This window comes from Anomalospiza imberbis, chromosome 8 (genome assembly GCF_031753505.1).
Source record: "Anomalospiza imberbis isolate Cuckoo-Finch-1a 21T00152 chromosome 8, ASM3175350v1, whole genome shotgun sequence".
Lineage (NCBI taxonomy): Eukaryota > Metazoa > Chordata > Aves > Passeriformes > Viduidae > Anomalospiza > Anomalospiza imberbis.
Window position 1 is genome coordinate 3,125,351 of NC_089688.1, and position 14,801 is coordinate 3,140,151.

General features: G+C 63.6%; 1 protein-coding gene across 1 annotated transcript; it reads right to left on the bottom strand.

Moving 5' to 3' along the window:
- Positions 1 to 162: 162 nt before the first annotated feature.
- ADAM8 (ADAM metallopeptidase domain 8) lies at positions 163 to 14,392 on the bottom strand. Its single transcript, XM_068196989.1, has 21 exons — positions 14,246 to 14,392; positions 13,020 to 13,129; positions 9,922 to 9,998; positions 9,632 to 9,710; positions 9,461 to 9,537; positions 8,144 to 8,330; positions 7,653 to 7,718; positions 7,474 to 7,542; positions 6,738 to 6,907; positions 6,568 to 6,649; positions 5,883 to 6,031; positions 4,943 to 5,120; positions 4,156 to 4,245; positions 3,731 to 3,926; positions 3,460 to 3,559; positions 2,018 to 2,204; positions 1,854 to 1,931; positions 1,682 to 1,766; positions 1,477 to 1,591; positions 1,231 to 1,393; positions 163 to 1,027 (listed from the first exon to the last, which is right to left on the bottom strand). Exons 1-21 carry the CDS (start codon positions 14,304 to 14,306, stop codon positions 851 to 853), a joined length of 2,496 nt encoding a protein of 831 aa, XP_068053090.1. The 5' UTR covers positions 14,307 to 14,392; the 3' UTR covers positions 163 to 850.
- Between the last annotated feature and the right edge of the window lie 409 nt (positions 14,393 to 14,801).

Below are 14,801 nucleotides of genomic sequence, written 5' to 3' on the forward strand. Positions count from 1 at the left end.
GCTCTGCGTGACTGGCAAAATGTGCTGCAGTTTGGCCCCTGTGGCTCTGGCACTGGGCTGGGGAGTTCAGCTCCAAGCCTTTTCCCCCTTCTGTGATCCCCGCACAGCTCCCTGCCTGCTGCCACCCCGCTGTCCCCTCCTGCCCAGACACACCCCATGACACCTCTACCTTCAGTCTTTATTGGTATAAAAACCCTGAAGCTAAATTATATCAAAAATGGGAGGCCTGGTTTTACAGCAAGTGGCTCAAAATGGTCACATAAGGGTCATAAATAAATGGCTGCAGTAAAAAGGCTCCCAGGGAATTCCCTTTTGAACACTCAAGGAATAACTCCAGAGATAAAAGCCCCGTGGGGAGGCCAAGCCCAGCTTGGACCTGCCCTGGCCCCTGATGACATCTCCCCGTGTGATGTCCCCAGCCAGGGCGCTGTTCCTGGGGCACAGTCCCCACGGAGCAGTGCTCTTCCTGCGCCGTGATGCCAGGAGCTCCTCTGCAGCCCCGGCAGGGAAGGGCAGGAGGACAGGACACATTCAGGACGTCGGGAGAGAAGGCAGCAGCTCCCAGGGCACAGGAGAGCCTGGACCAACGTGGGTTGGTCCTCCAAACCGGAGCTGGCATTGTCCCCGCTCTGCGTTTCCTTGGGGAAGCCCCGGCTGGCGGCTCCCCCTGGAACAACCGTGAGGCTGCCGAGTCCATTAAGGCACAACTCGAGGATCTGTAAACACTGGTGCCCACCCCGGACGGGCTCCGAGGGTCCGGCCGGCAATTCAAGTAAGGGTGGAAGCGAGACGATGGCTCCCCAGCTGTGCCGCTCCTGGCCGGCCGCGGAGGCGGATGGAGCATCCTTGGTCACCTCCTGGCTGGGGGCGGCTTCAGAGCCACCTTTGGCGGGGGACACCGCTGAAAGGGGGTCGGTGGGACGGACGGTGCCGCCGGCCCCTCGCCGTAGCTCGGCACTTTGCTCTTCAGCGCTGGGAGAGGTTTGCTGGGCGGCTTCGGCTTCGCCTGGCGGGAGGAGAGACCCGACTGCGTCACCGGGGCTCCCAGGAGGGAGGCGGAGCGGGCAGGGAGCGGAGGAAGGGCCCCCCAAGCCGCCAGGCTGGGCCGCCCCACGGGCGTGCCCCGCGCAGGCGGGGCCGGCGGCCCTGGGGAGGGGCGGTTACCTGCGGGGGCCATCCCGGAGGGGACCGAGGTGGCCCCTGCGGGCCGGGTGCCGATGGCCGCGGGGCCAGCACAGGGCTGTGGGCCCGGGCCGCCCGCGGGGCCGCCGTGCTGCTGACCAGGCTGGGCTGGCCGATGTCCCTGAGGGACAGCTGGCGGCGGCCCGGCCGCGCCCGGCCGCCCTCCTGGAACAGCGGGTTGGCGAGGCCGGAGGGAGTCCCGCTGGAGCTCCTGTGGGACACAACACAGGGACCGTGTGGGGCTGCTCGGGGCACCCCTCGAGCTCAGCCCCGAGCAGCGGAGACGGGAATTACCCTTTGTGGGAGCGCCGCGCCGCCCTGGCTCTGAGGAGCACCACGCCGCTGCCCAGCCCGACGCCGGCCAGGGCCAGCACGGCCAGCCCGGCCGCCAGCACCACGCTGCCGCTGCCTGTGGGGACCAACCCGGGCGCTCGGGGACGGAGCAGCACCTCCCAGCCGGCGCCAGCCCCCTCCCCAGGCTCCCTCCTCGGGACCCTACCTGTGGCTATCCCCGAAATCTCCTGCTCGCAGTAGGGCGCTGCCCAGCCGGGGTCGCAGTGACATTCCCGCCGGTGGTTGCACACCTGGGAGGAGCGGGGAGAGCGGGGTCAGGGCGGTGGCCGTGCCGCGGGGCCCGCAGCAGCTCCGGGAGGGGCGCTCCCCCCGCGTACCCCGTGGTTGTTGCACTTGGCCGAGCAGTTCTTGTCGCCGTAGACCAGGAGGTTCTGGCAGCGCCCGGCGTAGCAGACCTGGGGGCAGGCAGGGGGGCTCTGAGGCTGCCCCGGGACCGGCGATCACCCAGCCCGGCCCGGCTCGGCCCCGGCACGGCTCTCACCATCTCCTCGCCGCACTTGGCGCCGGTGGGCACCAGCCGCAGCTCGGCCGCCTCGCCGGCGTCGCTGCCCGCGATCACCGCCTTGCACTTGAAGCGACCGAAGTGGTAGCCGAAGGAGTAGTAGCCGCTGCCGAGGATCGGCTGGGTGTTGTCGCTCAGGCACAGCAGCGTGCCGCACTTGACATCCCTGCGGGACACAGCCGTGAGCGCCGGCGGGCGGGAGCTCGGCCGGGCTGGGACATCCCCCGCACCCCCGGGACATGTCCCGCATCCCTGGGACATCCCCCGCATCCCCGGGACATGCCCCGCATCCCTGGGACATCCCCCGCATCCCCGGGACATCCCCCGCATCCCCGGGACATCCCCCCGCATCCCTGGGACATCCCCCCACATCCCCGGGACATCCCCCCGCATCCCCGGGACATCCCCCGCACCCCCGGGACATCCCCCACATCCCCGGGACATCCCCCGCATCCCTGGGACATGCCCCGCATCCCCGGGACATCCCCCACATCCCTGGGACATCCCCCGCATCCCCGGGACATCCCCCGCATCCCCGGGACATCCCCCCGCATCCCCGGGACATCCCCCGCACCCCCGGGACATGCCCCCACATCCCTGGGACATGCCCCGCATCCCCGGGACATCCCCCACATCCCTGGGACATCCCCCGCATCCCCGGGACATCCCCCCACATCCCCGGGACATCCCCCGCATCCCTGGGACATGCCCCACATCCCTGGGACATGCCCCACATCCCTGGGACATGCCCCGCATCCCCGGGACATCCCCCGCATCCCCGGGACATCCCCCCACATCCCCGGGACATGCCCCCGCACCCCCGGGACATCCCCCCGCATCCCCGGGACATCCCCCCACATCCCTGGGACATCCCCCCACATCCCTGGGACATCCCCCGCATCCCCGGGACATCCCCCGCACCCCCGGGACATCCCCCCGCATCCCCGGGACATCCCCCGCATCCCCGGGACATCCCCCGCATCCCCGGGACATCCCCCCGCATCCCTGGGACATGCCCCGCATCCCCGGGACATCCCCCCACATCCCCGGGACATCCCCCGCATCCCCGGGACATCCCCCGCAACCCCGGGACATCCCCCGCACCCCCGGGACATCCCCCGCATCCCTGGGACATCCCCCCACATCCCTGGGACATGCCCCGCATCCCCGGGACATCCCTCACATCCCCGGGACATCCCCCGCAGCCCCGGGACATCCCCCGCATCCCCGGGACATCCCCCCACATCCCTGGGACATCCCCCCACATCCCTGGGACATCCCCCCACATCCCTGGGACATGCCCCGCATCCCCGGGACATCCCCCCGCACCCCCGGGACATCCCCCGCACCCCCGGGACATGCCCCCGCAGCCCCGGGACATCCCCCGCACCCCCGGGACATCCCCCGCAGCCCGTCCTTACTTGGGGCTGCAGGGCTGCTTGCCGTACTCGGTGAGGCAGTGCAGGTGAACGTGCTGCTCGCTGTTGTGCTTGAAGCAGACGTCAGGAGCCACCTGCGCCTCTGCGGGACACACGGAAAGGGTCACACGGAGCCGGAGCCCGCTTTAGGATCAGCAGCGCCGCAGCTCGGGCTGCAGGAAGGGACCGCAGCCGGGCGATGCGCTGGCCCGGGGGGCTCCAGGCACAGCCCGCAGCAGGTGGGGCAGGAGGATGGGCAGGGAGGGGGCCCTACCTGCGCCCCAGAGCGCCCGGCACTGCTCGCCGTGCGAAGGGCAGGCCCCGTTGTAGCAGTAGCCACTGCCGTGCTGGCAGGAGATGCCGTTCTCCTGGAACACATCCTCGGGGCACTCGGCGCTGAGGCCGCTGCAGTGCTCGGCAAGGTCGCAGTCGTTCTTGCTGGCCCGGCAGAGCGCACCTGCAGCCTTCACCTGCAGAGAGAACAGGGGGGTCAGCACTGCCTGGATGCCCTCACTTCTCCAGGCACCACAGCGCAGCAGCTCCCCGGTCTGGGAAACGTCTCCCAGCACTCCCTGGATCCAGATGCTGGCACTCTGCTACCGACTGAGCTGCTGCACAGCACAGAGAGTCCTCCAGGGCTCGGACCGGCTCTTCCCCTACTTAAGAACCTGCCGAGCTGCTCCCTGTGAGCGGCAGTACCTTGCAGTCCTGGCAGCATTCCCCTCGGGCACACTCGGCTCCCTCTCTCAGCTGGCACGTGGTGGCATTGCAGCAGCGGTCCGAGCACTCCTGCGAGACAGGGATGGACTGAAACCCTCCTGGAAGCCCCCTGAAGGACCCTTTCCTTCCTTTCTGAGGGGACCAGGCTGCCATGTCACCAGGTGCCCACAGCAGTGTAGCTGCCACGGGCTGAACCACAGGCCAAAACCACAACAACATCCCAGGTGGGGACCATTCCTGCTGCCTCTTTATCCCCATGACCAACACCAAACTAAAGGACCAGAAAGGATTTTTTCAGAAGATGGAGCCTGAGCTGGTTCCCTTTGCACATCTCCAGGAAGGAGAAAAAGTGAGGATTTCTGTGTTCCCTGGATCAGGGGAGCATTCCTTCAAGTCCTGGCATGGGGCTGTGACCAGGGATTTATCCCAGAGGCCTGTCTGTCTGTCTGTCTGAATTGCCTGTCTGTCTCAATTCCAAACCCCCCCCCGGGACATGCTGGTAGGGATGAGGAACAGCTGAGCATAGCTCTTGGAAGAACAACACGTTCCCATGTCTCCTCCTGGGTCACCTCTTTGGAGGACATGGGGGAATGTCCATCTTTCCTAAGCTAAAATCAGAGCCAGCTACATGAAGGGGGGAGTTAAAATAACTCCACCAGTGATTTTTTTGGCAGAAGCATCAGGAGCACAAGGCGAGGGTCTGCTGGAGAGATCTCAGGCCCCTGCTGCCCACCCTCCTTCCCAGCCCTTTGGAGAGCATCCCCACCTCGGGCGTGCCGCAGTCGCACTGCTCTCCCCGCTCCACAAACTGGTTCCCGCACACGGGCCCCCCGTACAGCTCGTCCGCCCGCGGCGCGTTCAGCAGGCAGCTGGTCCGGGGGTCCCCCAGGAACTGCCACATGTCCTGCTCGCTGCACCGGCTGAAGAGCTTGGGGTAAACCAGCCTGGAGGGGCACAGAACCAGGAGCTCATCAGCAGAGAGCCCAGGGGAAAGCTGCAGGGCCACCCACAGGCTCAGAGGCACCTGCAGTTGTGGGAATTGGAGAAATAGAAACTTCCATGGACACGGAAGGGTTTGATCTGCAGCCTTGGGAGAAGCTTGGATTGATGTAAAAATACAATACACAGATATTTAGCAGAAAAACCATAAGCTTATGTTTCTATAGCTGTAAGTAGGAATATGCCTTAGGTAAGTGAGAAACTGCATTGATAAGATGGTGAGGGGTTTATAGTGTAGGGGTGCGGCTGTAGGGAATAAACGGAGAGTTTAGAAGTTATAATAGAAGCATAAGTGTGACAGAAGCCCATTAGATAAAAGTATCCACAGTGCAGCAGAAGCAAGTAAAGGTGACGGGTTAGAAAAGCAAAATAAACCATGTGGCATCTGTCCATTGGGTTAGAAAGTTCTGTATTGCCCTGTAACGAAGAACTTGTGACTGCTTTGAGCTATGGCCGACTGCCTGCTCCTCTAAAATCTCACAGCCTCTGAGACTGATGCTTATCTGAGCAATAAATCATTCTTAGCCCAAAAGTAGTCCCATCCCTTCATTACAAAGCGGTGACAATGATATGCAGTGAGGTGGGGTGGGGTGGGATGTCTACCCAGACCTGACCATCTCACTGGTCTCACCCCATCAGGGCACCCTGTCAGAGGACTCCTCTGTGTATTTGCTGCCCAGGGATGTCCCCCTGCCTCCTTCACTCACCCAACGCTCCCTGCCATGACACAGCCCCCGTCAGCTTTGGGCACAGGGCAGCGGCAGCCGGCGACGTCTTCGTCGTGGGACATGCCCAGGTTGTGCCCCATCTCGTGAGCCATGGTGGACGCGGCGCCGATGGGGTTCGTGCTGTGATCCTGTGGGACCAGGAGTGCGGCGTGGGTTAAATGCCCTTGTGGCTTCTCCACAGCTTCTCCATGTCTCCTCACACTGCCATGCTCAGGTAAGGGACAAGCTGGACATGGTTCCGTGGCCCCTCAAGCCGCCCAGATTGGTCTCTCAGGGCTGTCAGTGAGCTTAGACAAAGTGGCTGCTTCCAAAATGATGCTTTGTGGGGTGTCTGGGAGGTCACAGGTCCCACAGCCAACCTCTCCTGCTCCTTGGGAGGGATGAGGAGCGCAGCCAGTCGCAGCCACCTGATAGCCTCCTAAAATCCCAGCTCCTGTGTCCATGGAGCTTCTCTGGGAGGCTTTCCAAGTGTACCAAAGGTACCACAGGTACCCAGCTGGGTGTCCACAGGCCCAGCACTTCTCTGGGGGTCAGTCATTTAGAGGGCAGAGATGCCAGGGACCAAATCCAGCCTTGAGGCTGCAGAGGGGGACCGCTGGGGACCAGTGGAGGAGGGGGTGGCTCTGGAGGACGCAGTGCAGGGAGGGCAGAGCACAGGACCCACCTGGTTGACACCACCTGAGTCCCTGGTGCACATCACCAGCTTCTTGGCCAGCCCCACGGTGTTGCCGTGGAAGTCGACGCCCCTGTGGGATCAAGATGCCACGATGGCCACGTGCCCTGGGCAGTGGCAGGGCTGGGAGGGTGGCAAGGTGGTGGCCCCCCTGTCCTTACGTGATCAGCTGGGCGTTGTCGTGGGGCTTCTTCCGCAGCAGCTCCGACTCCCGCCAGTGCAGGAAGTTGTCCAGTGTCACCTCGGGGTTGGGGCTGACCGTGATTTTGTCCCTGTGGTTCCACACCTCCAGGCCAATGAGGGCCACCCGCAGGCGAAGGGGCTGGTAGAGCTGGGGTGGGACATAGCCCAGAGGGAGCCTGGATTTGGGCTGCAGCAGCAGCAGGGAGGTCCTACCTGCCCTGGGGAACTGCAGCCAAGCCCAGGATGCTCCTCACTGGGCAATGTCAGCTCTGTCACCCTCAATAAATGACACAAGCTGGGGTGACCATGGACACAGGATTTCCCCCCAAACCTCCGGGCTCCCTCTTGGCTGGTGAAGGCTGGGATGCGGCTCCCACACTGCTAACCAACAGCTGGGGCTGAAGCAAAGCCATCAGCAAACCCACCATGGCCCAACGCATCCCCTCCTTTGTTAGCAGCCACTCCAGCCTGAGAGTGGCCACGGGACGTGCTCCCAGGGGTTACAGGACAAAATTTCCCTTATGGACAGAGCTGAGCCACTCGTTCTGTCCACACTGCGCATGCAGTTGGCCGAGGGATGTGGTCACCCTGCAGCAGCCCCCTGTGGGCCTGAGATTGGCTCCAGCTCCATCACCCCACTCGTGCCAACCTGTGTGCCAGCTCCTCTGTGCCCACACTGGAGCTGGGAGGGCGGGCCCAGAGCCCTGGGCTCACCTTGTCCACGTGGTTCACGATCTCCTTCATGCGGTTCTGCACGGTGCGGAGGTCCTTGTGCTTCCTGAACTATGGGGAGGACACAGAGGGATTCCCAGGGTGGCTTCCCAGGGTGGCACTGAACTCCTCAGTGCAGGGTGTGACAGCAAACCCACAGACACCAATTGTCCCCACTTTACCTCCTGGTTGTCTGCGACCAGGACCAGCTCCACGTACCGGGGACCTTTTTGTACCAGACCTGATTTCTGGAAGGGAAGAGGAAAGTGGGGTTCAGCTCGCAGCTTGCCAAGCCAGGCAGCTGACCCACGTCCCATGGCGTGTGTCGGACCCTGGAAGACCTTCCAAGGTTAGCAGGTCTCCTAGCTCAGCTCTGGGATGTTGTTTTGCTGGGTTTCAGACTTGCAGCTTGCATGCTGGAAAACCCAAGCCTGCTGCTGGGATACCACACCAGGCTCTGCAGGCACCACAGAGCCCATGGGGTGGGAGGATGCTCCTGCTAACCGCACAGGATGCCAGGGCCTGTTCCCACCAGAAACCACCTGCGTTGGGGCACCCGACCAACAACTCGTGGGAGAGGGGCATCGCCGAGAGGCACGGGACGCCCCCCTCCTCCCCGGGGCTCCACGGAACCCCGGCTCAGGAAGGAGCAGCGATGCAATCCCATCCCTACCCAGCGGTAGAGCTTCATGGCCGCAGGGATTTTGGGCTCGCGGTCGTACTCCAGGGTGGCCCCGGGCTCCCGGCAGGTGCCGCGTTTGCCCCGCAGGTGAGCTGCTCGGTACACTGCGTGCCGGCCGGCCACTGCCCCCTCCAGCGGCTCCAGCAGGAAGGTGGTCTCATTCACCCGGAAAAACCCACTGGGGAGAGAGAGGGCAGGCGTCAGGCTGGGGACACAGGCAGGACACGGACAGACCCCACGCACACCCCTGGCAGTGCTTGGGGTATGTGCCCCATCCCTGGAATTGTTCAGTGCCAGGCTAGAGGAGCCCGGTCTAGTGGAAGGTGTCCCTGCCCATACCTCGGGGCAGGACTTAATGAGCTTTAAGGTCCCTTCCATCCCAAACCATTCTGGGATTCTATATAAATACAGCTGCCAAACCGGCTGCTGAGCTGGGAGGGGACAAGCTGTGGCAGGGCACCCACAGCACGGGGAGTATCCAGTACTTCAGGCAGTACTTCAGCAGGAATGTCCTGGGGTTCAGCAGCTGATCCATTAAGGATGAATCCAGTGAGGGCTGGATCTCCTGTGGTGTCAGAGCTCCACTCTCACCCCATTGCCATGAGTCAGCCCCCCAAAAGTGCTGTGAGCCTTTCCTGCCAGGCACCCAGCCAGGCTCAGCACCTCCAGCAGGAAGAGGGATGTCATCTTCCCTTCCGCAGGGAAAGCTCAGCTCTCACTCCATCAGCATGGCCGGGGCTGGGTCACACCTGGTCACCGGGACTGTCACACCGGCTCACCAGGGCTCGGTCACTCCGCCTCACTGGGGCTCTGTCACACCGGTTCACCAGTGCATGGTCACTGGGTCATTGGGGCTTGGTCACTCTGGGTCACCGGGGCTCTGTCACTCTGGGTCACCGGGGCTTGGTCACTCTGGGTCACCGGGGCTCGGTCACTCTGGGTCACCAGGGCTCTGTCACACCTGGTCACTGGGGCTCGGTCACTCTGGGTCACCAGGGCTCTGTCACACCGGCTCACCAGTGCCTGGTCACTGGGTCATCGGGGCTCTGTCACTCTGGGTCACCGGGGCTCTGTCACACCAGCACACCGGGGCTCTGTCACACCGGCTCACCGGGGCTCGGTCACTCCGGCACACCACGGCATGTGCCGAGGCTGGCTGCTGTCCCCAGCCAGGAGCAGGGCTCCAGGCAGCTGGGGCTCTGTCACACCGGCTCACCGGGGCTCGGTCACTCCGGCACACCGCGGCATGTGCCGAGGCTGGCTGCTGTCCCCAGCCAGGAGCAGGGCTCCAGGCAGCCGGGGCCCTACCTGAGCCCGCCGCAGGTGCTGATGCTTGCTGCCGAGTCGGGCTGTCCCCGCACGTGGCCCTGGTAGAAGCAGTGATCCTGCCGAGAGGGAGGGCAGAGCTGTGGGGGCTGCACGGGTGCGCTGGGGCACCAGAGGGGTGGGGAAGCTGCTGCCCCCGGAGCCAGCCCGTACCTGGGTGTCCGGCTGCTCCGTGATCTCCGAGCCGTCGGCCGAGTAGTGAGTCTCGGTGTAGTGCTGCCCCAGCAGGGCCCTGCGGGGTGGGGAAGGGGCATCAGCAGCGACCCCACTTTGGGGGAGAGCACGCGGGGACTGTGACCCGCCCCGGTGGGCTTGGCAAGGAGGGAATCAAGTGCTCTGTGCTGAGGCTTAGGTCAGCGGTGCAGTGACACCAGGCCTTGGAGAAGGGATGCTCATGGCAAGGGTGGGGTGCACCCCACCCCACCGTGCCCACCTGCACTCACCTGTTCTTCTCCAGCCACAGGAGGTATTCCCTGCCTTCGGCACGGACGCCGTAGAGGACATGGCTTGGGTAGGTGCTCTGCATGAAAGAGAGGTGCCATCAGAGGCTCAGCAGGAGCCAGAGCTGCACCAGAGGGCCCCTCGGCCCCCGTCCTGCCCAGGAAGGTGGGGCAGGGTCTGTGTGTGCCCTGCTGAGGGACCGGGAGCCTGGCCGCTCACCCTGGAGGCACGCAGCAAAGACACAGGAAATCAGAAGAGAAGGAAGAAAGCATGTGGGCAATAACGCAAATCCCCGGCACATCCTGAGATGAAGAACAGGTCACCCGCAAGGAGACGGAGTCAGCAAAGTCTGGTTTCCCGTGTCTGACACATGGCTGCAGATGGCTGTGCCAGGGACTGAGGTTTCCTACTCATCAGTCACAGAGCTCCTTTTTTGGGGTCTGAGTTCAGCACTTACTCACCGGCTGAACCACAAAGATCCCTACGGCTCTTATCAGCAGAGACTTCTTCCTCCCTGCCTGATCCAACACGCCACATCACGTTTAGGGAACTGCCTACCCTTGGCTCTCCTCGGCCTCTCAGAGCACATTTTAGTATCACTGCGTCCCAGATCCTGTTGGGAGGGAGCCAGGGTGGCTGTGGCTCACCTAGCTGAGCCCTGAATCCTCAGGATGGAGATGTTCCTACAGGAAAAGTGTTTCCCTCTGGGCTATCCTGTGATCTGCACCCCCACTGGGGTCACTGAGGAGTCATGGCCCCATGTCAGGCTGTGCCCTTGCCAGAGGGATCTGAGACAGTTCCTGAGGGCACATCCACTTCTCCTGAGGGCACATCCTCAGCCCTTGCAGAATCCAGGTGTGGAGAGAGCCAAGCCAAAGGCAAAGCAAACCTTTCCCATGGGGCCAGCATTCCTCAGGGATGAGGTGTGCTGCCTCTTCCTGGGGAGGGTGACAGCACTGGCTGTCATGCCATGGCTCAGCATTCCCAAGGGGATGATCTGCACCCTGGAAGGAGCCAGGCTGAGTGGAAAGCCCTGCTGACTCAGTGCCAGCGGGGCCAGGTGAGAGGCTTTGCCTTGTCACTCAGCTGCCCGGATTCTTCCTGGTTTGCAGTTCCAGGCCAGCATGCCAGTGTGCTCGTGGGTCCCTGGAAAATTCTTCTCTTATGAACAGCGTCTCCCGCCTGTCCTGACCCCTGTCCGCCAACAAAGCCATCCTTTGTTATTGTTGGCAACGCCAAGGCCAGAAGAGTTCTGAAGGAATGGCAGGAAAGCACTTGGAAGGGGGTGCTGGGTCAGGGAGCTCTCTCGGAGACGACCGCAGGGCATGTTTAAAATAAAAAGCCCTGATAAAGCTTCTCTGAATCAGCCCCTTCCTCATCAGCATGGGCTGTGCAAGGGCTCCAGATGGGAAGGCTTTGGGAGCAGCCCTGCGAGCCCCGTGGCTGTGCTGAGCCAGCACAGCAGAGCCTCAACCAGAGCACAGGGAGAGGAGGGATTTCTTCCAGCTGGTCTCAGTAAGAGACCCAGAGAGCTTGCAGAGGATGGGGACGGGATGTCCCGTCCCACCCGAGCTCAGGTGGGAAGAGCCAACGGGCCTTGCACACTTTTCCAGAGCTCTTTCCACAAAGAACCCGGGTGTGCCACTCTCCCTGCTGTGCTGGTGGGAAGGCTGGCACCCAGGACATCCCGTGCTGCAGGAGCCAGGGCTCCACCCTGCCTGCAGGGATGAACGTCTGGATTTAGGCAAAGCCAGGGGGTAGCTGGTCTGCTTCAACCCTCCCCTGCTGGACCAATTTCATGTGTCCCAGCTACTCCGACCCCAGAACCAGCTCCTGGCGGCCTACGCCCATCCTGGCTACAGGAGGAGCCAGTGTGGAGAACACCCATCTCTGTCTCACAGGGGCTTGGTGGTGGTCAGACCTTGCTGAGAGCTTCTTCCCCACCCAAATGACCAGGAGAGCAAACCTAACCTCTCTCCAAGAGGCAGAAAAAAAGGGCTTGGAAAGCAGGAGACTTCCTACCCTCAACAAGGCAGGTTTGGGATGTCCAAGGACCATCCAAGCCAAGACCAAATCCAGGTGCCAGCCATCAGACAGCCCCCGTGGCAGTCCCGAGGCACACAGCCCATGTCAGATGTGTTCTCCAGAGGGATCCCGAGATGGGTGAGCTCCCCTTTCCCGGGGGATCGGTGCAGAGCCGCCCGGCGCACACCCGGCACAGATGGCGTCTCTAAATAGCCCAGGGAATGTTTATCTCATGGACAAGTTTAGGTTTCTAGAGCAGGGAAAACAGATGCTTTCGGGGAGTGTTTTTGAAGCTAGCTTATCAGGAAGGGTTTGAATCACAGAGGAACGTGCTGTATGGCACTAGGGAATACGTGTCCCCAGTCCCTCCATCCCTCCAGGCACTAAAATCAGCACTTTTTGGGTCTAGAAAAAGAATCATAATTTTTTAAAAGGCTGAATTTCACTGTAAGGCAATGAGGAAAGTGTCTTTGAGGTCAAGGCATCCTACGGACGTCAACATCAAGCACTCCAAACTCCTGACTCAAACCCCATTCCTTCCCCCAAATTGCCAGGTTTCCCAAGAAAAACAGTACTGGTTTGCTTTCATGTGGATTTCTGCAACTTTCTGGTTCTTATTTCTCTGTCCCAAAGGACAAAAAAAGCCCCAGCTTCAGCAAACACAGCAAGAAAAGTGCTTACAGCTCCACGAGGCTTCACAAACCCCTCCTTAAGGAAAGACCAGATGTCACAAGATCACGGCAAGGCTGCAAGAGGTGGCACCGCTGGGTCACGTCTCCAAAAAAAGCACTGGAGAAAGCAGCCCCTCTCTCCAGGAGTGCACCCCACTGTCTGCAGGTCCTAATTAGACCCAAAACAGCCCAGAAAAGCTGATCTGATCAACTGCTTCAGCACCTCCATCCTCTGGGGTGGAAGCAAGGCAAGGAAATGGGCGGCACGGTGCAGGGCTGAGGGGGTCTGGCCAAATGGTTGCTCCAGGGGTCCAGCTCTGAGCCTAGTGGTGGGACAAGATCCGTGCTGATTGCATCCCCCCGGGGCAGATTCCCTGGGAAGCAGCGAGGGAGCCGTGACTCACCGGAGGCGCAGAGAGGTCTCTCTTCCCCCGGGGCACCGGCAGCTCCCGCGGCAGCACCGTCTCGTACCTCTCGACGTGCGGCAGCTTCTCCTCCAGCCCGGCCGTGGAGCCTGGAAAAGCCGAAGGGCTTTGAGACAGATGCCCGGGAGCAGCCGAGTCACAGAATATCCCGAGCTGGAAGGGTCCCACAAGGATCACTGACCCAGCTCTTGTCCGTGCCCAGACGCTCCAACAGTCCCACCCTGGGCATCCCCGGAGCGGTGTCCAAACGCTCCTGGAGCTCTGGCGGCCCCGGGGCCGTGCCCATTCCCTGGGGGAAGCGCCTTTCCCTGGTGCCCGCCCTAAACCCTCCCCGTCCGGCACAGCTTCACGCCGCTCCCTCGGGTCTGAAGCCGGGGGACAACGAGAGCAGCCAACGTGAAGGTGCAGGGATGAGCCCGAAAAGCAAGTCCTGAAATACCTGCTGGGAACGCAACTCCCTGGCGGGCTCCAAGGAGCCGCAGCCGCCCCAGCCCCGCGCCCCCAGAGCGCTCAGCATCACCTGAGAGCGGGCAAGTCCCTTTGGGGCCAGAAACCCCCGCCGCGCCCCTGGAGCGGCGATACACAGAGAGGTTTTCCAGCGCCCCATGGTGATGCCACCGCGTGTGACTCGGCGTCTGGCGGCTGTGGGGGCTGCTGGGGAGAGCGGCTGGTGCCTGGGTGGCTCAGCCCCCTCCCAGCCTTCCTTGGATGTCGGAGCGGAGAATTTCTGCCATAAACGCTTTGCTTTTCCCGGGAGCCCCAAACGCCGGCTTCGGACGGGGCTGGCTGCTCGGTCTGGGGGTGCCCACGGCCCTCGCCCGCGGCCGGGAGCCACATGAGTCCCGGGCGACCTCACCGGCTGAGTGACGGGGGACCCCCGGCTCGCCGCGGGCCACGGATTGTCACCCTCCTCTCGCCTCCCCGAGGTGGCCGCACGGCCCGGCGGGGCCGGGAGGCACCGGGAGCATCCCGGTGGGAGCGAGCCTGGCCCCGGGCGTCCCTTCTCCATCATCCTCCTCCTCGGGTGGCGAGAACAGAGGTGCACCCCGGGACTTTCTCCCTGAGAGCCGCGGGGGGAAAGCTTCCCCACGCCTGCATCCCGGTGCCTCCATCCCTGCCGCACACCGGGGTCCTGCCGCACGCCCCCAAAACTCCCCGCCCGCCCCGTCCCGCGGCTGCCGCCCCCCCCGGGACCCCACGCTCACCGCGGGCCGGCAGCAGCAGCAGCAGGAGCGGCAGCAGCGGCGGCAGGAGCGGCGGGGCCATGGCTCGGAGGTCCCGCCGTGCCCCCGCTCGCCGCGCCGCCGGCAGCCCCCGCCCGCCGTGACTCACCCACAGCCGCGGACGGGACGGGGCGGGGCGCGGCGGGACGGGCCGCCCACGGCGGGGGAACGGCGGCGCCGTGGGGGGCACCGGCCGCTGGGGGGGCACGGGCTACCGGGGCGGGCCGCGGGGCACTGGGGCTGCCCGCTGGGAACGGGGAGGGGGCCCCGGGTACCGGGGACTGGCTAGGGGACATCGCGGGCGTCCGTGGGGAGCTGGGGAGAGGCACCGGGGCACCGGGGGCAGGCGGTGGCGATTCGGGGAGGATCCGCGGCCACCGGGGGTGTCCGCAGGGAAATGGGGACTGCCCACGGAATATTTGAGGGAGGGTGGTGTGGGCATCGCGGGGCTCTGTGGGGCCTTGGGGACTGTCCCCGGGCAATCGCGGGGGTCCGTGGGGCACCGAGAAGGGTACACAGGGACACCTGGAGGGTCCAT

Excerpts from the sequence above, each read along its gene's own strand:
- ADAM8 (XM_068196989.1), bottom strand. The coding sequence starts at position 14,306 with ATGGCCCCGCCGCTCCTGCCGCCGCTGCTGCCGCTCCTGCTGCTGCTG. Across the intron at positions 7,543-7,652 it reads TGGTCGCAGACAACCAGGAG|TTCAGGAAGCACAAGGACCT; the intron begins GTAAAGTGGGGA and ends TCCTCCCCATAG. Across the intron at positions 1,394-1,476 it reads GCGCGGCGCTCCCACAAAGG|GAGCTCCAGCGGGACTCCCT; the intron begins GTAATTCCCGTC and ends TGTGTCCCACAG.